Below are 25,173 nucleotides of genomic sequence, written 5' to 3'. Positions count from 1 at the left end.
AGGTCCTCACCAGACATCCCCGGCAACATAGTTGCCTATGGGCACAAACCCACCAAACCTCACTGAAGAGTTGCGGTTTGTCTCACCAGGGGTGATGGTCGGATTTGCGTTTATTGTCACCGAGCGGGATCGATTTGGAGCTGGAGGGTCCATCATAGTCTGGGGTGGTGTGTCACAGCATCATCGGATGGAGCTTGTTGTCATTGCCGGCAATCTCAACGCTGTGCGTTACAGGGAAGACATCCTCCTCCCTCATGTGGTACCCTTCCTGCAGGCTCATCCTGACATGACCATCCAGCATGACAATGCCACCAGCCATACTGCTCGTTCTGTGTGTGATTTCCTGCAAGACAGGAATGTCAGTGTTCTGCCATGGCCAGTGAAGAGCCCAGATCTCAATCCCATTGAGTACGTCTGGGACCTGTTGGATCGGAGGGTGAGGGCTAGGGCCATTCCCCCCAGAAATGTCCAGGAACTTGCAGGTGCCTTGGTGGAAGTGTGGGGTAACATCGCACAGCAAAAACGGGCAAATCTGGTGCAGTCCATGAGGAGGAGATCCACTGCAGTACTCTTTGCAGCTGGTGGCCACACCAAATACTGACTGTTACTTTTTATTTTGAACCCCCCTTTGTTTAGGGACACATTATTTCATTTATGTTAGTCACATGTCTGTGGAACTTGTTCAGTTTGTCTCAGTTGTTGAATATTGTTATGTTCATACACATTTTACGCATGTTAAGTTTGCTGAAAATAAACGCAGTTGACTTTTACTGAGTTTATAATAGCATGAAACATATTGCTCAAAACTAGAGCATCCTGTTCTCATTCATACGGATAATTGAATATCTCTAACACCCTATACAAAAGTGCAACAGGACTCAACAAACAAGATAGCGAAACATGTCACTATTCATTACATCCATCAATATACAGACAGACAATTTTATATCACCTTATATCAGAGAATAATCAAATCAAATCAAACGTAATTTAGCAGATGTAATTGCAGGTGTAGCAAAATGCTTGTGTTCCTAGCTCCGACACACCTAACAATTCACAACAATACACACAAATGGAATTAAGAAATATATAATATATAATATTAGGACAAGCAATGTCGGAGTCCGGAGTATAAATACAGTATATACAGTTGGAGTCGGAAGTTTACATACACTTAGGTTGGAGTCATTAAAACAATTTTTTCAACCACTCCACAACCTCATTGTTAACAAACTATAGTTTTTGCAAGTCGGATAGGACATCTACTTTGTGCATGACACAAGTCATTTTTCCAACAATTGTTTACAGACAGATTATTTCACTTATCCACTGTATCACAATTCCAGTGGGTCAGAAGTTTACATACACTAAGATGACTGTGCCTTTAAAAAGCTTAGACAATTCCAGAAAATTATGTCATGGCTTTAGAAGCTTCTGAAAGGCTAATTGACAGTATTTGAGTCAATTGGAGGTGTACCTGTGGATGTATTTCAAGGCCTACTGTCACGCCCTGACCATAGAGAGCCCTTGGTTCTCTATGGTGTTGTAGGTCAGGGCGTGACTAGGGGGTGTCAATTATTTCTATGTTTGGGTTTTAGTATGGTTCCCAATTAGAGGCAGCTGATTATCGTTGTCTCTAATTGGGGATCATACTTAAGGTCTCCCTGTACCTACCTGCATTTGTGGGATATTGTTTGTGTTTGTGCTTGTTGCACCACATAAGTCACGTTTCGTTGTTTGTTTATTATTTTGTTAAGTTTCACTGCAAATAAAATATGTGGAACTCAAATCACGCTGCGCCTTGGTCCGTCTCTTCTAACAACCGTGACACCTACCTTCAAACTCAGTGCCTCTTTGATTGACATCATGGGAAAATCTAAAGAAATCAGCCAAGACCTCAGAAAAAATATTGTAGACCTCCACAAGTCTGGTTCATCCTTGGGAGCAATTTCCCAACACCTGGAGGTACTACGTTCATCAGTACAAACAATAGTATGCAAGTATAAACACCATGGGACCACGCAGCCGTCATACCACTCAGGAAGGAGACGCGTTCTGATATCTATTTAACAATCTGATGGCCTTGAGATATAAGCTGTTTTTCAGTCTCTCGGTCCCAACATTGATGCACCTGTACTGACCTTGCCTTCTGGATGATGACGGGGTGAACAGGCAGTGACTCGGGTGGTTGATGTCCTTGATGATCTTTTTGACCTTCCTGTGAGATTGGGTGCTGTAGATGTCCTGGAGGGTAGGTAGTGTGCCCCCGGTGATGCGTTGGGAAGACCGTACCACCCTCTGGAGAGCCCAGCACTTGCAGGCTGTGCAACTGCCGTACCAGGCAGTGATTCAGCCCGACAGGATGTTCTCAATGGTGCATCAGTAGAAGTTTGTGAGGGTCTTAGGGGCCAAGACGAATTTCTTCAGCCTCCTGAGGTTGAAGAGCCGCTGTTGTACCTTCTTCACCACACTGTCTTTGTGGGTGGACCATTTAAGATTGTCAGTGAAGTGTACACAGAGTTGCTTGAAGCTTTTCACCTACTGCACTGTGGCTCCGTGGTGTTCTCCCTCTGCTGCCTCCCGAAGTCCACGATCAGCTCCTTTGTTTGAATGGTTTCAATAAGATTAATCTTTAGATTAGTGCTCTCCAATCCTGGTCCTAGTAACCTATCGGGTATGCAGGCTTTTGTTCTATCCCAGTACTAACACACCTAATTCAATTAATCAATTTGATCTGTTATTTCATTGACTAGATGAATCAGCGTGGTATGTTACAACATGGACTAGAACAAAAACCTGCATCTCCTGTCGGTCTCCAGGACCAGGCCTGAAGAGCCTAGGGATGTGTCCGAAATGGCACCATTTCCCCTATATAGTGCACTTCTTTTGACCAGAAAACATAGTGCCCTTTATAGGGGCTACGGTGCTACTGGCAGAGCAGCCTATATCTACAATAGTACAATAGTATCACCATGTAGTGTCCATGGACCAAGACCTAGAAGATCAGTGATCTAATAGAGATATGCTAGATTTACTTGAGATGTACTGCAGATGCTGTACCTTAATTTGACCCAGTTTCTCACAAAAGGAAAATAATCCTGTAGATTATAAATAAATTATAATGAATGGACATTTGTTTGGGGGGGTTGATAAAATATTTGTTAGGGCTAATCAAGTCTAACTTTTATTTATTTTTTATTGATTTTCTTTACCCAATTTCCTGGTATCCAATTGTTAGTAGTTACTGTCTTGTCTCATCACTACAACAGGTCAAGAGTCCTCTGAAACACAACCCAACCAAGTCGCACTGCTTCTTAACACAGCGCACATCCAACCCGGAAGCCAGCTGCACCAATGTGTCGGAGGAAACACTGTACACCTGGCAACCTGGTCAGTGTGCACTGCGCCCGGTCCGCCACAGGAGTCGCTAGTGCGCTATGAGACAAGGATGTAGGTCAAGACATGGCAACCTGGTCAGTGTGCACTGCGCCCGGTCCGCCACAGGAGTCGCTAGTGCGCTATGAGACAAGGATGTCCCTACCGGCCAAACCCTCCCTAACCCGGACAACGCTAGGCCGTGCGTCACCCCATGGACCTCCCGGTCGCGGCCGGCTGCGACTGAGCCTGGGCTCGAACCCAGAGTCTCTGGTGGAACAGCTAGCACTGCAATGCAGTGCCTTAGACCACTGCACCACCCGGGAGGCCAAGTCTGACATTTTTAAGGGGAAATTAGCCTTTTTATACCTCAAATGGACTACAAATGTGCATTCCCTGCTGTGCAGGTAAATTCCTGTAACAACAGCATGATCAAATTAAGATACGGCATCTGTAGCTCTACTAGAGCTCTACTGAAGCATCTCACCAGGTAGACGGCGATCCCTCCTCCGATGAGGAAGCCACAGTAGACGTCGATGGCGTGGTTCTTGAACTGGATGATGCGGGTCAGCCCACAGATGATGCCACCCATGATGAAGGAGAAGACCAACAGGGGCTTCAGCAGCTTGGAGGATTCTGTCAACGTCGCGTTGAAGTACATCTGGAGAAGAGAGGAGCGATACACTCCGGCATCCATATCAGGAAGTCACCAACTAACTAACTAAAGACTTCCTAGTATGGATTGCATACAGCTAATAATTCAGCTGTCTTCTACACAGTTATCTATAGATACTGTATATCCAGTTTAATTAAGGATTCTACTCTGAACAAATTGTTCTTGTCTGTAGAGAGGCCTGGAATCAATATACTATAAACAAAGGACTTTTAACTTCAAACGGAGGTAGCCCCTTGTTCAAAACTTGATTTGCATTATGACTGCAGTCCAATTCAATCATTACAAGGATGACTCATGTTTTGGAGAACATTACAACCGTTTACTGCAGTGGGCTGAATCAGCGTCACATGGAGTGTTTTTTGGTAGTCTTAAACCAATCTACTTTGAAAAAAAAGTATAGACCTCACACACATGGTTATGGGCTTGTACCATGTCATATATAGAGTTGAAATGTACTCCATTTTGAGTTTGCATCCCAATATTACACTTTATGTACACCATATTTATAAAATGTATGTATGTAGACACCCCTTCAAATGAGTGGATTTGGCTATTTCAGCCACACCCATTGCTGACAAGCGAGCACACCGCCATGCAATCTCCATAGACAAACATTGGCAGTAGAATGGCCTTACTGAAGAGCTCAGTGACTTTCAACGTGGCACCGTCATAGGATGCCACCTTTCCAGCAAGTCAGTTTCTCACATTTCTGCCCTGCTAGAGCTGCCCCTGTCAACTCTAAGTGCTGTTATTGTGAAGTGGAAACGTCTCAAAGCAACATTGGCTCAGCCGGAGAGTGCTACCTGCCTCAATGCATAGTGCCAACTGTAACGTTTGGTGGAGGAGGAACAATGGTCTTGAGCTGTTTTCCATTGATCGGGCTAGGCCCCTTCATTCAAGCGAAGAGAAATCTTAACGCTACAGCATACAATTACATTCTAGACAATTCTGTGCTTCCAACTTTATGGCAACAGTTTGGGGAAGGTGCTTTGCTGTTTCAGCATGACAATGCGCAAAGAGAGGTCCATATAGAAATGGTTTGTTGAGATCGGTGTGGAAGAACTTGACTGGCCTCTACAGAGTCCTGACCTCAACCTCATCGAACACCTTCGGGATGAATTGGAAAGCCGACTGCGAGCCAGGTCTAATCGGCCAACATCAGTGCCCGACCTCACTAATGCTCTTGTGGCTGAATGGAAGCAAGTCCCTGCAGCAATGTTCCAACATCTAGAGGAATGCCTTCCCAGAAGCGTGGAGGCTGTTAAAGCAGCAAAAGGGGGACCAACTCCATATTAATGCCCATGATTTTGGAATGAGACGAGCAGGTGTCCACATACTTTTGTAGTGTACATCACAGAATAATTAAATATAACAAAACCGTTTGACATAAACACCAGATTTTCTGCGTTTTCTTATTTTTATGTTATTTAATTATGAAATTACGCCCATGAGGCCTCTAGAGGGTGATTTTGTTATTTGACTGCAGGAAGCACAGTGAAAATCATCATAGAGCAGCCAGCATTCAGTGCACTTGATGAGAACCAGTTATACCAGATTGCTGTGAGGCAGTAGACAGAGGAGGTATGTGTGTGTGTGTGTTTCTGTGTGTGTGTATGCGTGTGTACCCCTACAGTATGTGTGTGTGTGCGTGTGTGCTTGTAGCTGGATTACTTACAGAGATATAGACAGCAGCGAAGGCAGCCAGAGTAGCATGCTGCGAGGGAAAGGACTTCCTAGAACGACAGGGGAGGGAGACAGACTTTTTAATCTTCTGCTTGAGAGATAGTGAGACAGACTGAAAGGAAATCCACCGTAAAGGGTACAACCCATGATCGCATTGCCACAGCAGTGAGTTGGTTTTATTTGCCCCTCAAATCACTGACCATATTATAGGCAGTTTGAGCACATACGCATAGCAGGCTTTTGTTATATACCAAGCCTGAGCTAGCTTTCCAGCAAGGAATAAAGTCAACAAATAGCCCTTTATGTACTTTAATAATAAAATGACAACCAATCTGATTTCAGGGCTGTGCTGTAGCCACCATTTGTCTATGGTCCAGACCCACTTGTCTACTAGAGTTTTCCAAACCCTACATCATCTGTACAATACAAAAACAGCACCCTTAAAGAACTTAAAAGCGAGTTTTGTCTGACAACTGAGGGACTTTCTAATATCGATGCCATAGTTAGGGCAAATGTTAACAGGCCAACTTCTCTTCATGAGAGGCTGGACAGAACAGAAACACACAGTATACATTCCGCATATTGATGAGTAACAGGAAGTGACAGCCGTGGTAAGATCTGAAAATGATAGCTGTGAAATGCTCAGCTGCCTGGGCTGTGTGTGGGTGCAGGCAGGTCTGCCACAACATTCCCTGTTTCGTAAGTGCACGGGGGATGAACTGAGTGGGTTGTAGAAACACCATCTTCAGTTTTCCTCGCTCTCTTCTCATTGCGGTACCAGCAGACCGTAGCTAGGACTGCTACATTGTTCAGTGAGTCAGACACAGTATTCATTAGGTTAAGCCAGTGACTTGGTATAGAGTGGAGACATTAAGTGCCTTCAACAAACTAATGTATCTGAGACTGGTAGTGAGTCACTCCTGAGGTAGAGGCTACTATGGGTGTTTTTCTGCAAGCTAGCGCTGTTATTAACATTACACTGTTATTAACATTACGCTGTTATTAACATTACACTGTTATTAATAGTACGCTGTTATTAACATTACGCTGTTATTAACATTACACTGTTATTAACATTACGCTGTTATTAACATTACGCTGTTATTAACATTGCTAATGAGCATTTTGTAACATCCCAACCAAAAATGGGTTGAATCAACGTCGTTTCCACGTCACCCCTCATGCTTTAGTATTCACTTTAGTTTTCTTTGCAGACTGAAGTCTACAATATTTACTGTACTATACTGTAGTATTACAGTTTACTATAGCATAAGTACTGTAGTTAAAGAAATTGTAGTGTATACTATAGAAATGACTGTCGTGTTTTTGCACACTGTAGTATACTGTAATATTTACTCTAGTGTTTTGCGGACTGTAGTATCCTGTAGCATTTATTGTTGTGTTTTTGCGGACTGTAGTACAGTATACTGTGCTATTTACTTTAGTGTTTTTGGGGACATTACTGTAGTATTTACTAGTGTTTTTGTTTTATTATCTTCGGCATAGAAGTGAGGGGGGTGCTTTCTCCTTGAGGAAACCTAGTGAAGAAATACAAAAAGAGCAAATCTTCCATAAACTGTAGGTCTGAATGGATAGTTCATAGCTTCTGCTATTTCCTATAACCTGTAGGGAACACAATATATTGTCTATACTTGGCATGCAGGCTTCTCATCTACGGATGGCACAAATTGGGATATGGGAGAGTGGAATGAGCATGGTATATGCAAATTAAATACTAGTATTTACTATAGTCTTTCAGTGTTTTTGTGGACTGTAGTGTTTTTGCAGATATTTTATTTTGTGGATAATACTGTAATGTTTAGTATTTTACAGTATAATACAACATTCTATAATGAGTACAACACATGATCGAGGAATACTACAGTATGTAGTAAAGTATCCTACCGTATACTACAGTTTCTGTATACTACAACAATATTTTTTACTTTCTGAAGGCAAATGCAAAACTGTCTAGGACAGGGGTGGGAAAATGTTTTGGCTGAAGAGGCCACATCAGGATTTCAAAATTTAGCGGAGGGCCGCACAGATTTATATTTGGGCTGATTTGTTCATCAAAAGCAATTTGCGTGCCAGAAAAAGGGCAGTTATTTTAAAATACACAGGTCCATTATAATTTCTGTCCAGTTTTAGACATTCAAGAGTGGCCTGGAGTGTTTTTCTAATAATACCTCCCCCTTCAAATAAAAATAGTGATACTTCCCGCGGGCCGTATTTTGCCCACCCCTGGTCTAGGTGCAACTTCACCCTACACCTGTTTCCACAGACACAGTGGAGATTATTCATAAATGCTGACTGCCATGGTCAACCACATGTTCTACCAACCATCTAGTTTCTCCTGAGGGTGATGGTGCATGCGTCATTCCAACCTCTATGCATATTTTAAATACATTTTCAGAACAGTCTGGTTTACTGGGCCCGTATCCATAAACTGTCCAAGGGTAGGAATTCTGATCTAGGATCAGATTTTCCCTGTCCATGTAATCTTATTTATTATTACTTGTTTATTAACGCAAAAATGATCCTAGATCAGCACTCTAACCTGCCAGAGTTGATGACGGCTGGGTCTGCTCCATCAGAACAGATGTCCTCTATGATGAAGGAGCTGTCGTCACAGGTCATGTTGAGTATGGTGTAGTTGGGTTTACACACTGTCAGGAAGTAGGGGGCGTGGTAACCCGTCGACAGCTGGATGATGTCAGTGATGAGAGCCGTGATGCATAAGCCAAATACATGGACCCCTGGTAGAGAGAGATGGGAGGAAGAGGTGAGAGACAACCCGCAAAGGTGGGGACAGAAAGAGGGAGAACAAGGGAGATATTACTCAGCTAATCACCAAAAGACAAGACAAAACACTATACAAAACATGTGGCTGTTCACTACACAGCTAGGTCCCACAGAGTTTATGTTTTGTGAAGTGAGATACACCATATGTTTTCATATGTCATGATTGAGAAAATATCAAAACTTACCAACAAACCGAACAGCTCGCCGTATATACGAGTTGAAATTGCAGCCGGCTGCGTTGATATTGGCCTCTGTTTTGACCCCACTCTTTTTCCTGGACAGACAGCAATACAGGATACCTTCTCCTATCATTATCTAGGGAGAGATTTGACAGAAAGGACAGACAGAGTGAGGGTTTAATTCCTGTATGTTGAATAATTGGACCAAATAATTTATTAATAGGAGTGCAATTCCATTCCTGAATTGACTGGAATTTAAATGGCAATGACACTAACTGACAGATAAGTTATTCATAATCTCAGTTATGAGTTGCCTGTGGATAGCAGCAGCTGTTAGGGAAGGAGAGATAGCTAAAGTCAATGCAGGGCTGCTCCACCACCTAAGCCTTCTGTTGTGAATCAGCTAAAACAACTACAGTATGTGCCTATGACAGCCTGACAATGAGGCATGTGGGGCAGCTACGCTAACTGCCTGCCTGTGGGGCAGCTACACTAACTGTCTGCCTGTGACACCTGACGCCATGCTGAGGTAGAGATCTGTTACAACAGGACGGCAGCTGCGACAAACCTTAGACAGCTAGCACGTACCATCTCACCTGGTGGGGAGAAACAACTGACCTGTGTGGAAACACTAAACATCTCGGTCGAACCATCTAACCAGCGTGTGAGATTTCCCTTGGCACATTGTTTTTATATACAGTATATCTTTTTTAATTTCACCTTTATTTAAAAAGGCGGCCAGTGAATTGACCAGTGAATTGAGATAAGGCGTAGCTTTACCTAGCATAGACTTTTTTAAAAATATATATTTTTATATATACTTTTAATTTTTTTTACCCCTTTTTCTCCCCAATTTCGTGGTATCCAATTGTTTAGTGGCTACTATCTTGTCTCATCGCTACAACTCCCGTATGGGCTCGGGAGAGACAAAGGTTGAAATTCATGCGTCCTCTGATACACAACCCAACCAAGCTGCACTGCTTCTTAACACAGCGCCATCCAACCCGGAAGCCAGCCACACCAATGTATCGGAGGAAACACCGTGCACCTGGCAACCTTGGTTAGCATGCACTGCGCCCGGCCCGCCACAGGAGTCGCTGGTGCACGATGAGACAAGGATTTCCCTACTGGCCAAACCCTCCCTAACCCAGACAATGCTAGGCCAATTGTGCGTCGCCCCACGGACCTCCCGGTCGTGGCCGGTTACGACAGAGCCTAGGCGCAAACCCAGAGTCTCTGGTGGCACAGCTGGAGCTGCAGTACTGCACCCTTAACCACTGCGCCACCCGGGATGCTACCTAGCATAGATTTATAGATGACCTGGAGCCAATGAGTCTGGCGACGAATATGTAGCGAGGGCCAGCCGACTAGAGCATACAGGTCGCAGTGGTGGGTGGTATAAGGTGATTTGGTAACAAAACAGATGGCACTGTGATAGACTGCATCCAGTTTGCTGAGTAGAGTGTTGGAAGCTATTTTGTAGATGACATCGCCGAAGTCGAGGATCGGTAGGATAGTCAGTTTTACTAGGGTAAGTTTGGCGGCGTGAGTGAAGGAGGCTTTGTTGCGAAATAGAAAGCAGATTCTAGATTTGATTTTGGATTGGAGATGTTTAATATGAGTCTGGAAGGACAGTTTACAGTCTAGCCAGACACCTAGGTATTTATAGTTGTCCACATATTCTAGGTCGGAACCGTCCATGGGTGGTGATGCTAGTCGGGTGGGCGCAGGCAGCGAACGGTTGAAAAGCATGCATTTGGTTTTACTAGCGTTTAAGAGCAGTTGGAGGCCACGGAAGGAGTATTGTATGGCATTGAAGCTCGTTTGGAGGTTAGTTAACACAGTGTCCAAGGAAGGGCCAGAAGTATACAGAAGGTACACATAGGCACGCCCTTGCTGAACAACTTAGTATTCATTGTCAAATTTTGTTACTGTTCTTTAACAGCCTATGTTTTTTAAAATGTTGATTCTAGGATCAATTACTACTGTATAGCCTATACTGTACAGAAAAACATGTGCGTTCGGCACAGTAGGAGGCACATGACATTTAATAGGGCATTGCCTGCATTTACTTTAATGATGAGAGGATCAGTGAGTGGGAACTAATTAAACAGGCAGTATATATAGTCAAGGCAATCATATCTCCTGCTGCAGTGTAGTGATGTTATATAGATGATACTGCATTTCTTAAACAAGGGACCCAATATGAAGTTAATGACTCAAGGAGAGCGATAGGAGTTGCATTAACCATCATAGAACATGTTGCTAGAGGCAAAGCCATTATACTAAAAGGTTTTTAGTATGGCTTTGTATGGCTGTCTGTAGTTTTTGTGTGTAATACTAAAGATGACCTAGTGACCTATTTCTTCTCAACAAAAGGAATTCGATTACAAGTCGCAGCTAAACATCTGAACCGTATCCAAGTTGCCTGCGAAGCCAGTGTCATACTGCGATAACGTTGTCATAGCTAAAGTCAAAGAAAGCAACATAGAGAAACCAAGTGTAATCTGTGTGTTTCGACCAAACATCAAAACCAAGTCATTCAAGCATAAACAAAAACAAGAAACCCCTTCACTGGGAAGCTGTTTTATAAGTCATAAAATCTGTCTGTCTGTCTTTCTGTCTGTCTGTCCCTCTGTCTGCCTGTGTTGATGTTCTGACAGTGGCCCTAGGTGGACAAGGCATGACACTGCAAGAAGCACCACCCCGCAGGTTGCCTAGGTGATAACAGTCGAAGGAGAGAAAGAGAATGTGTCGCCGAGCGAAACGCAGTCAAGGGAATATTTGCTGAGGAGCATTGAGAGAGAGAGCAGCAGCAGAGTGATGCTAAGAATTGTACAAATATAACATGTCCAATTAATGGATAATTGTATGAATATATCACGTCAAATTAATGGAGAATTGTTTGAATATAACACGTCAAATTAATGGAGAATTGTATGAATATAACACGTCAAATTAATGGAGATTTGGGGTGATCATCAACCAGCAAAATCAGGACATTATATTTTAGGCCAACACTTTTCATAAAAGTCCATGGGAAAGTGTCTCGCAGACACCTTGAGGTTTGCTGTTTTCTCACATTACTAGTGTATAGAATACAGAAGACACCATAGACAGAACAACGTAGAGATGTTATCTTTATAGAAGATACTATTACAAAACCATGACCTTTAGCAAAATGATGACACTTGACCCCTACACCCAAGAGCAGAACACTTCTGGAAGAGTGAGATATTAAATATTAAAACAATGAAAACCTATTCTTAACTAGACCCTAAAAGCGGAACCACTCTACAAGAAAAAACTCTAGGGAGAATACACTTCCCTCAGAAGTGATCCCATTGCCTATGAGCGAATTCATCTGCATGAGTAAACACATCTGAGCATACTTTAGGGAGAAAACCCTTCTGATTAATCCAGGAAAATGAGAATGCTAAATTATTAAATGTGATACTTTTTGGAATGAACCCCAGACATTGTAAGCAAACCCTTTGGATTCTCCCTGGACCCTTAGGAGTGAACTCTCATTCAGCATGAATAAACCATAAGATGTGAGCACTGATAAGTGGATGAACCCTTTGGAAGGAACACACTGAGTATAAGGACATGCTGGCCGTGAGTAACCCTTAGAAGTGAAATATGAAGAGTGAATTTTGCTGGTACACTAAATATAGAACCCTTAGAGGGGGACTATCCACACTCACAGAGAGTAAACCAGGACTGAGTGAGTTTGCCAGCAAACAGGCCCTAAAGCCTTAGATGTGATCCCTTGGTATTGCAATTAGGGTCCCTTGAGAGTAAGAGCACACTGCTATTATGAATTTAAGATGTTGACACTATTCTCAGCATGCTCTGGTGAATGGAGAGGGTGAACTCTGATCCGGAGAGTAAAACTGATCCTAATCTATTTGATCTATTGGAATCATGATGCTTGTCTTAGGTCATGTTCATTTGGCACCAACGGAATACATTTTACTTAAACCAAGAGTCACTATCTGGATTTGTCCAACAAGATATGCTAATGTTAGTTTCTGGGATGGAAATAGTTATTTCCACCATGCTGATCCATTGGAGTGTGCTAGATAACTAAAGATGATTTTATTCAACTCCATTGTTGCATGTACTGCATTATGCATTAAATATGTGCTTTTCATGAAGATATAGCTTTGAACCTCATAATCTGTATGCATCTTATGTTTTTCTTCATGGGTTCGTGCAGGTGACTGTGCATCATGACCTCCCCAGACAAATTGGTAGAATAGTTAGAATATGTGTTGGAGGTTGAAATGGGAGACAGTTATAAAATGCTGTGGCTCAAATCCCCTCGTTGAGTTCTCAGTGATCACCTCCAGGGGTGTTTACCGACCAGCTCCATTACTGCACTAATTCAATAATAAAGTTTGATTGTTTTGAAGAAATCTAAAAGTCTCTCCTTTTGATTACAATAATTCCACCACAGGAATGAGGTTTGTGGTTACACTGACCGTGGCTGCAGGTCCAGCGAAGGCCAGACTGAAGAGAATGAGGAAGGGGATGGCCTCCTGAGCGGGCTCGATGTAGGGCATGCTCAGACTTCGGTCATTGCAGCTGTAACCTGACCGCACCGGTTTGAACACATCTGTCAGCTCCAGAAAATACAGACTGACCACAGAGGAGGCCAGGATGGGAAGCTAGAGAGAGAGAGAGAGAGAGAGAGAGAGAGAGAGAGAGACAGAGACAGAGACAGAGACAAAGAGGGGGAAAGGTTAGAAGCTGTTTTAAGAACATATGGCAAGCAGCAGACCGAAAACAGACTAACATTAGAGCACTGTCAGACAAGCCATCCAAAAGACAACCTAATATTCTTCAAAATTACATCCTTCCTGAGTAACTCTTATCCTTCCTGAGTGATCCTCATCCTCCCTGAGTGATCCTCATCCTCCCTGAGTGATCCTCATTCTTCCTGAGTAATCCTCATCCTTCCTGAGTAATCTTCATCCTTCCTGATTGATCCTTATCTTGACCTGAGTAATCCTTATCCTTCCAGAATGATACTCACCCTTCCTGAGTAATCCTCATCCTTCCTCAGTAATCCTCATCCTTCCTGAGTGATCCTCATCCTTCCTGAGTAATTCTCATCCTTCATGAGTAATCCTCATCCTTCCTGAGTAATCCTCATCCTTCCTGAGTGATCCTCATCCTTCCTGAGTAATTATCATCCTTCATGAGTAATCCTCATCCTTCCTGAGTAATCCTCATCCTTCCTGAGTGATCCTCATCCTTCCTGAGTAATTCTCATCCTTCATGAGTAATCCTCATCCTTCCTGAGTAATCCTCATCCTTCCTGAGTGATCCTCATCCTTCCCGAGTAATCCTCATCCTTCCTCAGTAATCCTCATCCTTCCTGAGTGATCCTCATCCTTCCTGAGTGATCCTCATTCTCCCTGAGTAATCCTCATCCTTCCTGAGTGATCATCATCTTTCCTGAGTTATCCTCATCCTTTCTGAGTAATCCTCATCCTTCCTGAGTGATCCGCATCCTTCCTGGGTGATCCTCATCCTTCCTGGGTGATCCTCATCCTTCCTGAGTGATCCTCATCCTTCCTGAGTGCTGAGGACTTTTAAGCTATAATTCTCTTTCCAGACAGGGCCACAAAGGATCAGAAAATGCTTCCAATCAGTGACTTAATAACTTGAACTACAATTTAATTTGGCAAACTAAAAAACATAAAGGATACAATAGGAATAAGTGGTTCTATATTATACACAATTGTGGTAAGAGTGATTGGACCCCAATTATACTTGTAATGGCTAACATAACAGAATGGAAGTCTCTATATAAAATATTTACCCCTAGCACCTGTTGATGACCAACTGATTTACTTAATGTTTGTACTCTTATCTTTTCTTATTGTTGTTGCATTGTCGAGAAGGAACCTGCAAGTAAGCATTTCATTGGACGGTGTATACCATGTGTATCAAGTACATACCACTAATAAAACTTGAAACTGTTACCCAAGCACAAAAACACTGTGTATCGCAGAACATGACCTGAACATACAATGGCTTACAGTGGCTTATGAAAGTGGTTACACAGGGTGGGTTTTCCATTCATTCTCCATTTATAGTTCTCTCTACCTCAGCAAAGAAAAGCAATTATCTGAGTGTTCTGTGAGAACTGAATTTCTACAGCAATTAGACAGGCAGTTTCCATATGCCTCTTGCCAATGGTGATTACAAATGATTACAACAGCAACAGAATGGGATAGCATACGATCTGTTGAGGATCAGTATGGGCAAGCGATCAAAGACGATGGAAATGTAACATTTGAAGGGAAATGTTATCTTACTACAGCTGACCAAAGGCATCTTCAGGAGCTACATTTACAGATCTTACATGAGTGAGATCAATGTTCTCTGTTGGGGACGGGGGTTACAGTACGGAACTCTTTAAAGTAAATGTACACAAATGGGACTTTCTCGCACCAGGAGTTTCTCGCACCGGATCATAAGGTAAGGAAAAACTCCTGGCCCTACACAACTCCTCCCTCATTCAGTGCATGATGGAGACTAAGGGTTTAATTCAATCAGATCTGCTTTAGCCGATATCCACATGTCGGAGGTGGAACTGCGTTAGAGATGTCAAATCCACAAGGGGCTCCCGGCAAACTAGAATTTGAGATGTATTCTACACTTCCAATAGGCTGATAGAAATCCTAATTATTTCATTGAATGATTTGATCTTCGTTATTAGGGCTCCCGAGTGGCGTACCGGTCTAAGGCACTGCATCTCATGCATCTCAGTGCAAGAGGTGTCACTACAGTCCCTGGTTTGAATCCAGGCTGTATCACATCCCATCGTGATTGAAAGTCCCATAGGGCAGCGCACAATTGGCCCAGCGTCGTCCGGGTTTGGCCGGAGTAGGTCGTCATTGTAAATAAGAATTTGTTCTTAACTGACTTGCCTAGTTAAATAAAGGTTAAATAAATAACTATTTCTATATAGCCTAAACTTTCTCTTTCTGAACTTGTAACGCGAATGGGACGGGTGTAGGTTCGTGACAAGCAGCTGTTCCCCGATTTGACAGCTCCAACGCAGTTACACCTCTGACACCGCCAAAACATCAGCTATGTAGGTGTCGCCTACTGCCCGTTAACATTTGATCTGATTGAATCACTAGTTCTAAATTAGACTAATTCAGGTCATTTAAGACTCCAACCAGAAGGAATTTAGAGCCAACCCAGTATGGGTCAATGGGTTATTTCTTCATGCAGTTTCCAACCTGCTAATATACCAGCGCTATAAACGATGAGGTCTTGCTTAAAATTATACTGGAATTAACAAAATAACGAAGAGGATCATCATGATTGATATAATGCTACAATAACTGGTTCAACTAACGACCACAACAGCTGACAATGCTACTACTACTATACTACTACTAGTACTATTAATACTATACTACTACAACTACTATACTACTACTAATACTACTACTGATGCTAATAATGCTACTACTATACTACTACTACTATACTATACTACTGCTACTACTACTACTACTACTACTACTACTACTAAAACAACCAAAACCAGAATTTTGACCTACTATTTATGAGCAAAAGAATAAACGGACATAAACAATGGCATCAAAATAATACCTAGCAAACTATTGGTATGAACCTAATCACAAACAAACACCTTAGAAGCTGTGCTACATGGATGCTGCCTGGTTGCCCACCACACTGACAGCACTTTGCAACCTTGTGCTCGTTTAATAAGAGCTTATCATGCAAGTCTGTCCCTGCATCTGTTTGATTACTGACATCCAGGTTATGTGTAGGCTTTCTGCTTGTTGTGATGACACCAGTTAATTTACTATATAATTGAGCTCCATGAAGCAAATAACTGAATGATGATCTGCACGACCATCTTGCCTGTCACTAAGCAGTTGTAAAGGAACATCCATCTGAATAGGCTGAAGGTAAGGAGGAACAGTAGGTTGTCCCCCACCAAAGGGCAAATGACAAAAATGCAATTCCAGTAAATCTGGAAGGCTCTGTTTGAGCAACCATTGTTTTTAGCCACTTCTGCTGTAGTTATGTAGCAAAAGTCGAATACTAACCATAACCATAGAAATAGGAATCCCCATTCAAGTCAATAACGCCATGATGGATGGCATTCTAGCGATTCTATTTCTATGACCATACACTATTTTTAAGTTATTCAACATAACTTGAGTTCATGGTTTCCAGAGATAATGTTTTGTATTTCATTGCAATCCTATGATAGAAGAGACTGGGCCACCAGGGCAGCTCGCAAGATCAAGTGGCTAGCGAGGCCAGTGATTTAGGTCCCAGGGTTTGACACTTTTATAATCCAATGATCCCTCATACTCTCCCTAGATGGAGTCTCTCTCTCTCTCTCTCTCTCTCTCTCTCTCTCTCTCTCTCTCTCTCTCTCTCAGGGAGCAGATCCATTGTCTACCAAGGGCTATCCTTCTTGTTGATGTCACACTTAGACAGAGAGTTAGCCTGCATTCATGTCCTGTTGAGGTTCTTTATGTTTACTGAAGCATAGCAAACACAGTCGACATATTCAGCTAAAGAGGGTAGAGGAAGAAGTAGAGGATGGAGCAGAGAACGCTGCTTGGTGCTCAAATGAGACATTGTGCACCACTGTGTGGTTTCTCCATTTTCACTACTCGTATCTTGTTTTCCTCTCACTCACAAGTTAGCAGGACATTTGTGTTGTTATCGAGCAGCACTGACCTTGCTGATAGCTGCTTTATTGATGAACAGTTCTACTTACTATGACTGATATCTTGTTGTCTTACCTAGCTACAGTTGAAGTGGGAAGTTTACATACACTTAGGTTGAAGTTATTTATACTCGTTTTTCAACCACTCCACAAGTTCCTTGTTAACAAACAATAGTTTTGGCAAGTCGGGTTAGGACATCTACTTTGTGCATGACACAAGTCATTTTTCCAACAATTGTTAACATACAGATTATTTCACTTATAATTCACTGTATCACAATTCCAGTGGGTCAGAAGTTAACATACACTAAGTTGACTGTGCCTTTAAACAGCTTGGAAAATTCCAGAAAATGATGTCATGGCTTTAGAAGCTTCTGATAGGCTAATTGACATCATTTGAGTTAATTGGAGGTGTACCTATGGATGTATTTCAAGGACTACCTTCAGACTCAGTGCCTCTTTGCTTGACATAATAAGACAATCAAAAGAAATCAGCCAAGCCCTCTGAAAAATAATTGTAGACCTCCACAAGTCTGGTTCATCCTTGGGAGCAATTTCCAAACGCCTGAAGGTACCACGTTCATCTGTACAAACAATAGTACCCAAGTATAAAAACAATGGGACCATGCAGCCGTCATACCGCTCCAGAAAGGAGACGCGTTCTGTCTCCTAGAGATTAACGTACTTTGGTGCGAAAAGTGCAAATCAATCCCAGAACAGCAAAGGACCTTGTGAGGATGCTGGAGGATACAAAAGTATCTATACATTTACATTACATTTAAGTCATTTAGCAGACGCTCTTATCCAGAGCGACTTACAAATCCAGTGGAACAGCCACTTTACAATAGTGCATCTAAGTCTTTTAAGGGAGGGGGGGGGGGGGGTGAGAAGGATTACTTTATCCTATCCTAGGTATTCCTTAAAGAGGTGGGGTTTCAGGTGTCTCCGGAAGGTGGTGATTGACTCCGCTGTCCTGGCGTCGTGAGGGAGTTTGTTCCACCATTGGGGGCCAGAGCAGCGAACAGTTTTGACTGGGCTGAGCGGGAACTGTACTTCCTCAGTGGTAGGGAGGCGAGCAGGCCAGAGGTGGATGAACGCAGTGCCCTTGTTTGGGTGTAGGGCCTGATCAGAGCCTGGAGGTACTGAGGTGCCGTTCCCCTCACAGCTCCGTAGGCAAGCACCATGGTCTTGTAGCGGATGCGAGCTTCAACTGGAAGCCAGTGGAGAGAGCGGAGGAGCGGGGTGACGTGAGAGAACTTGGGAAGGTTGAACACCAGACAGGCTGCGGCGTTCTGGATGAGTTGTAGGGGTTTAATGGCACAGGCAGGGAGCCCAGCCAACAGCGAGTTGCAGTAATCCAGACGGGAGATGACAAGTGCCTGGATTAGGACCTGCGCCGCTTCCTGTGTGAGGCAGGGTCGTACTCTGCGGATGTTGTAGAGCATGAACCTACAGGAACGGGCCACTGCCTTGATGTTAGTTGAGAACGACAGGGTGTTGTCCAGGATCACGCCAAGGTTCTTAGCGCTCTGGGAGGAGGACACGATGGAGTTGTCAACCGTGATGGCGAGATCATGGAACGGGCAGTCCTTCCCCGGGAGGAAGAGCAGCTCCGTCTTGCCGAGGTTCAGCTTGAGGTGGTGATCCGTCATCCACACTGATATGTCTGCCAGACATGCAGAGATGCGATTCGCCACCTGGTCATCAGAGGGGGGAAAGGAGAAGATTAATTGTGTGTCGTCTGCATAGCAATGATAGGAGAGACCATGTGAGGTTATGACCGAGCCAAGTGACTTGGTGTATAGCGAGAATAGGAGAGGGCCTAGAACAGAGCCCTGGGGGACACCAGTGGTGAGAGCGCGTGGTGAGGAGACAGATTCTCGCCACGCCACCTGGTAGGAGCGACCTGTCAGGTAGGACGCAATCCAAGCATGGGCCGCGCCGGAGATGCCCAACTCGGAGAGGGTGGAGAGGAGGATCTGATGGTTCACAGTATCGAAGGCAGCCGATAGGTCTAGAAGGATGAGAGCAGAGGAGAGAGAGTTAGCTTTAGCAGTGCGGAGCGCCTCCGTGATACAGAGAAGAGCAGTCTCAGTTGAATGACTAGTCTTGAAACCTGACTGATTTGGATCAAGAAGGTCATTCTGAGAGAGATAGCGGGAGAGCTGGCCAAGGACGGCACGTTCAAGAGTTTTGGAGAGAAAAGAAAGAAGGGATACTGGTCTGTAGTTGTTGACATCGGAGGGATCGAGTGTAGGTTTTTTCAGAAGGGGTGCAACTCTCGCTCTCTTGAAGACGGAAGGGACGTAGCCAGCGGTCAGGGATGAGTTGATGAGCGAGGTGAGGTAAGGGAGAAGGTCACCGGAAATGGTCTGGAGAAGAGAGGAGGGGATAGGGTCAAGCGGGCAGGTTGTTGGGCGGCCGGCCGTCACAAGACGCGAGATTTCATCTGGACAGAGAGGGGAGAAAGAGGTCAGAGCACAGGGTAGGGCAGTGTGAGCAGAACCAGCGGTGTCGTTTGACTTAGCAAACGAGGATCGGATGTCGTCAACCTTCTTTTCAAAATGGTTGACGAAGTCATCTGCAGAGAGGGAGGAGGGGGAGGGGGAGGAGGATTCAGGAGGGAGGAGAAGGTTGCAAAGAGCTTCCTAGGGTTAGAGGCAGATGCTTGGAATTTAGAGTGGTAGAAAGTGGCTTTAGCAGCAGAGAGAGAAGAGGAAAATGTAGAGAGGAGGGAGTGAAAGGATGTCAGGTCCGCAGGGAGGCGAGTTTTCCTCCATTTCCGCTCGGCTGCCCGGAGCCCTGTTCTGTGAGCTCGCAATGAGTCGTCGAGCCACGGAGCGGGAGGGGAGGACCGAGCCGGCCTGGAGGATAGGGGACATAGAGAGTCAAAGGATGCAGAAAGGGAGGAGAGGAGGGTTGAGGAGGCAGAATCAGGAGATAGGTTGGAGAAGGTTTGAGCAGAGGGAAGAGATGATAGGATGGAAGAGGAGAGAGTAGCGGGGGAGAGAGAGCGAAGGTTGGGACGGCGCGATACCATCCGAGTAGGGGCAGTGTGGGAGGTGTTGGATGAGAGCGAGAGGGAAAACGATACAAGGTAGTGGTCGGAGACTTGGAGGGGAGTTGCAATGAGGTTAGTGGAAGAACAGCATCTAGTAAAGATGAGGTCGAGCGTATTTCCTGCCTTGTGAGTAGGGGGGGAAGGTGAGAGGGTGAGGTCAAAAGAGGAGAGGAGTGGAAAGAAGGAGGCAGAGAGGAATGAGTCAAAGGCTGACGTGGGGAGGTTAAAGTCGCCCAGAACTGTGAGAGGTGAGCCGTCCTCAGGAAAGGAGCTTATCAAGGCATCAAGCTCATTGATGAACTCTCCGAGGGAACCTGGAGGGCGATAAATGATAAGGATGTTAAGCTTGAAAGGGCTGGTAACTGTGACAGCATGGAATTCAAAGGATGCGATAGACAGATGGGTAAGGGAGAAAGAGAGAATGACCACTTGGGAGAGATGAGGATCCCGGTGCCACCACCCCGCTGACCAGAAGCTCTCGGGGTGTGCGAGAACACGTGGGCAGACGAAGAGAGAGCAGTAGGAGTAGCAGTGTTGTCTGTGGTGATCCATGTTTCTGTCAGTGCCAAGTAGTCGAGGGACTGGAGGGAGGCATAGGCTGAGATGAACTCTGCCTTGTTGGCCGCAGATCGGCAGTTCCAGAGGCTACCGGAGACCTGGAACTCCACGTGGGTCGTGCGCGCTGGGACCACCAGATTAGGGTGGCCGCGGCCACGCGGTGTGGAGCGTTTGTATGGTCTGTGCAGAGAGGAGAGAACAGGGATAGACAGACACATAGTTGACAGGCTACACAAGAGGCTACGCTAATGCAAAGGGGATTGGAATGACAAGTGGACTACACGTCTCGAGTGTTCAGAAAGTTAAGCTTACGTAGCAAGAATCTTATTGACTAAAATGATTAAAATGATACAGTACTGCTGAAGTAGGCTAGCTGGCAGAGGCTGCGTTGTTGACTATGTAGGCTAGCTGGCAGTGTCTGCGTTGTTGACACTACACTAATCAAGTCGTTCCGTTGAGTGTAATAGTTCCTACTGTGCTACTGTGCTGCTATTCGGGGCTAGCTGGCTAGCTAGCAGTGTTGATTACGTTACGTTGCGTTAAAAGAACGACAATAGCTGGCTAGCTAACCTAGGAAATCGCTCAAGACTACACAATTATCTTTGATACACAGACGGCTATGTAGCTAGCTATGTAGCTAGCTACGATCAAACAAATCAAGCCGTTGTACTGTAATGAAATGCGACCGGATTGTTGAGTGCGGAAGTTCTGTTCGGTAGACGTTGGCTAGCTGTTGGCTAGCTAGGAGTGTCTCCTACGTTAAGGACGACAAATAGCTGGCTAGCTAACCTCGGTAAATTAAGATAATCACTCTAAAACTACACACTCTAACTACACAATTATCTTGGATACGAAGACAGCAAAGACAACTATGTAGCTAGCTAACACTACACTAATCAAGTCGTTCAGTTGAGTGTAATAGTTGTGCTGCTAATCGGTAGACGGTGGACTAGCTAACGGTGGACGTTAGCTAGCTGGCTAGCTGCAGGGCAGTGTAGACTGCGTTAGGACGACGAAATACGATAATTACGCAATTATCTATGATAGAAAGATGGCTATGTAGCTAGCTAAGAAGAAATTGCTAAGATTAGACAAGATTAGATCTATATCCACAGTAACACGAGTCCTATATCGACATAACCTGAAAGGCCGCTCAGCAAGGAAGAAGCCACTGCTCCAAAACCGCCATAAAAAGACAGACTACGGTTTGCAACTGCACATGGGGACAAAGATCGTGCTTTTTGGAGAAATGTCCTCTGGTCTGATGAAACAAAAATAGAACTGTTTGGCCATAATGACCATCAATATGTTTGGAGGAAAAGGGGGAGGCTTGTGTAACCAATGTGAAATGGCTAGCTAGTTAGCGGGGTGCGCACTAATAGCGTTTCAATCTGTGATGAGACTCGATCTGAGACCTTGAAGTAGTTGTTCCCTTTGCTCTGCAAGGGCTGCGGCTATTGTGGAGCGATGGGTAACGATGCTTTGTGAGTGTCAGTTGTTGATGTGTGCAGAGGGTCCCTGGTTCGAGCCCAGGTAGGGGTGAGGAAAGGGACAGAAGCTAAAACTGTTACATTAATGCTGTTGACCTGGATCACTGGCTGCTGCAGAAAAGGAGGAGGTCAAAAGGGGGGTGAGTGTAACTGATGTGAAATGGCTAGGTAGTTAGCTGGGTGTGTGCTAATAGCATTTCAATCGGTGATGTCACTTGCTCTGAGGCCTTGAAGTAGTTGTTCCCCTTGCTCTGCCACGGCTTTTGTGGAGCGATTGGTAACGATGCTTTGTGGGTGTCAGTTGTTGATGTGTGCGGACGGTCCCTGGTTCGAGGCCAGGTAGCGGTGAGGAGAGGGACAGAAATTATACTGTTACACTTGCAAGCCGAATAACACCTTCCCAACCATGAAGCACGGGGGTGGCAGCATCATGTTCTGGGGGTGCTTTGCTGCAAGAGGGACCGGTGCACTTCACAAAATAGATTGCATCATGAGGGAGGAAAATAATGTGGATAAATTGAAGCTTCAGTCAGGAAGTTAAAGCTTGGTCGCAAATGGGTCTTCCAAATGTGCCCAAGCATACTTCCAAAGTCATGGAAAATGGCTGAAGGACAACAAAGTCAAGGTATTGGAGTGGCCATCACAAAGCCCTGACCTCAATCCTATAGAAAATTTGTGGGAAGAACTGAAAAAGCAGGTGCGAGCAAGGAGGCCTACAAACCTGACATTTCACATTCTTAAAATAGAGTGGTGATCCTAACTGACCTAGGATCAAATGTCAGGAATTGTGAAAAACTGAGTTTAAATGTATTTTGCTAAGGTGTTTGTAAACTTCTGACTTCAACTGTACCGTAAAATGAATGCACAAACTGTAAGTCTCTGTGGATAAGAGCGTCTGCTAAATGACAAAAAATGTAAATGTAAAACCAAAAGAGTCAGCGTTAACAGACAAAGAAGAGAGGACCTCTGCTTGTCAATGACATAGGTTTGCATTGCAACCCTCCTTACCTGCACTATAGAAGCCCCCTGAGAATGCTTGTCCTACTTAATATGGGCATCGTGCCCCTCTCCCATTTGTACATCCAAGAACCAGGCCATATAGCCTTCAATGGCTGCATTTACACAGGCAGCCCAATTCAGATCTTTTTCAGAGCTGATTGGTCAAAAGATCAATTTGTGTAAATGTGTAAATGCAGCCTATGTAGGGGAAAACATTAGACCCACCCGGTGCTCTTTCAGGTAATCATCTATGGTTAATCTTCACTTGATCTATAATGAATGGTAAAACCTACATATTTGTTGGAGCATCATCAAACTCATAATAATGCATTGAAACCACGCAGCAGTCTTCAGTGCTATGGAGAGCTCCCAGATTCAGCAGATGACATTACTGTCTTTGTCAGTTAGGCCTCTAGTCACAAAAAATGCTAATGCATTTATTAATCCATTGGCTGTATAGGCTTATGTCATTTTACATAGGCGTCACATGCTGTATAACAGAGTAATCCTTTATAAACTAGCATGGCATATCAATATTCATGATTTGCAGTTTCATTATAATCACTGCGTGGGAGAAAACTAACAGGGCTAAATATGTTTCCTTCCTGTTTTATCTTGAACGCACCCTTGGGAGTCATTTTTGCATAATCCAACTAGTTTTGGACGAACATTCTCTAAATTATGTGGGTGTTGAGTTATATGATCGATAAAATAGAGATTAAACAAGAGAGATGTGACTATTCGAGTCACAAGATTTAAATGATTTATTCTCTATCATGTTCACCACTTTACATCATCGCTACTGTATGAATCTGTGATATGACACAAATGACAGAAAGACATGAGGAGAGCTCGTTAACCTTGAATAAGTAGCTTTATGGCAACCTCATCATTAATCCTAGCTTTGATCGTGACTGCCATACCAATGCACAGCGCCGTGACTGAAAATTACACACATTTTGCGCGGCTACCTGTAGGCAATGAGATGCATACAATAAGATACAGCTGCATTTTGTTGCATTTCCGCTGTTAGTGACCGCATATTCATTCAAAACCATAGATATTCTATTAAATTATATTATTATTATAATGTTCTAATTCCTAATTGTATTGTATTAACTCACCTACCTCAACGAAATAGAAACATGGCAGTAAGGTAACGCTGTCTTTGGTCACCTTTCCTTTTAATCTCTCTTTTGCAGACATGATGAACCTCCTGTCTCTCCTTTGAGAGGCCGGAGACAGAGAGTTGTATTTAATTCCGCCCGTAATTTTGGCAATGTAAGAGATTATGCTTCTGTAGCTGGTGGTTTCTGCTCCATCGCCAAGTGTCGCGCTTGTGTTGAAGGAACCGCTCCACTGCAGTCAGTCACTCGCGCAAAAATCACTGTATCGAAACCAGACACAAAACCAAATGATACAATTCAAAACATTGTGCGTATTTAGATATCTAGAGGGCAGAAACATGTTCCAAATATTGCATTACATTCCTTGTGAGTATTTAGTATTTGCAGGTGACAACGATGTGGAACGACTCGAGAAGGAAAATGCTAAAAAGATCGATATAAGTGACGTCAGAACAAATGTACTTAAAACCTATTTTT

General features: G+C 44.0%; 1 protein-coding gene across 1 annotated transcript in view; it reads right to left on the bottom strand.

The window, feature by feature from the left end:
* Positions 1-24,923, bottom strand: part of plppr4a (phospholipid phosphatase related 4a) — a 30,937-nt gene extending 6,014 nt beyond the window's left edge. The window contains exons 1-6 of the mRNA XM_029623951.2: positions 24,698-24,923; positions 13,206-13,391; positions 8,725-8,854; positions 8,295-8,493; positions 5,727-5,784; positions 3,863-4,036 (exon numbers count right to left, since the gene is read on the bottom strand). Of these exons, the coding sequence (XP_029479811.1) occupies positions 3,863-4,036; positions 5,727-5,784; positions 8,295-8,493; positions 8,725-8,854; positions 13,206-13,391; positions 24,698-24,775 (825 nt within the window). The 5' untranslated portion in view covers positions 24,776-24,923. The remainder of the gene's footprint in view (positions 1-3,862; positions 4,037-5,726; positions 5,785-8,294; positions 8,494-8,724; positions 8,855-13,205; positions 13,392-24,697) is intronic.
* Positions 24,924-25,173: the final 250 nt, after the last annotated feature.

Source organism: Oncorhynchus nerka, linkage group LG20, assembly GCF_034236695.1.
Source record: "Oncorhynchus nerka isolate Pitt River linkage group LG20, Oner_Uvic_2.0, whole genome shotgun sequence".
In the NCBI taxonomy this organism is placed as follows: domain Eukaryota; kingdom Metazoa; phylum Chordata; class Actinopteri; order Salmoniformes; family Salmonidae; genus Oncorhynchus; species Oncorhynchus nerka.
This window is presented reverse-complemented; position numbering and strand designations above follow the sequence as displayed.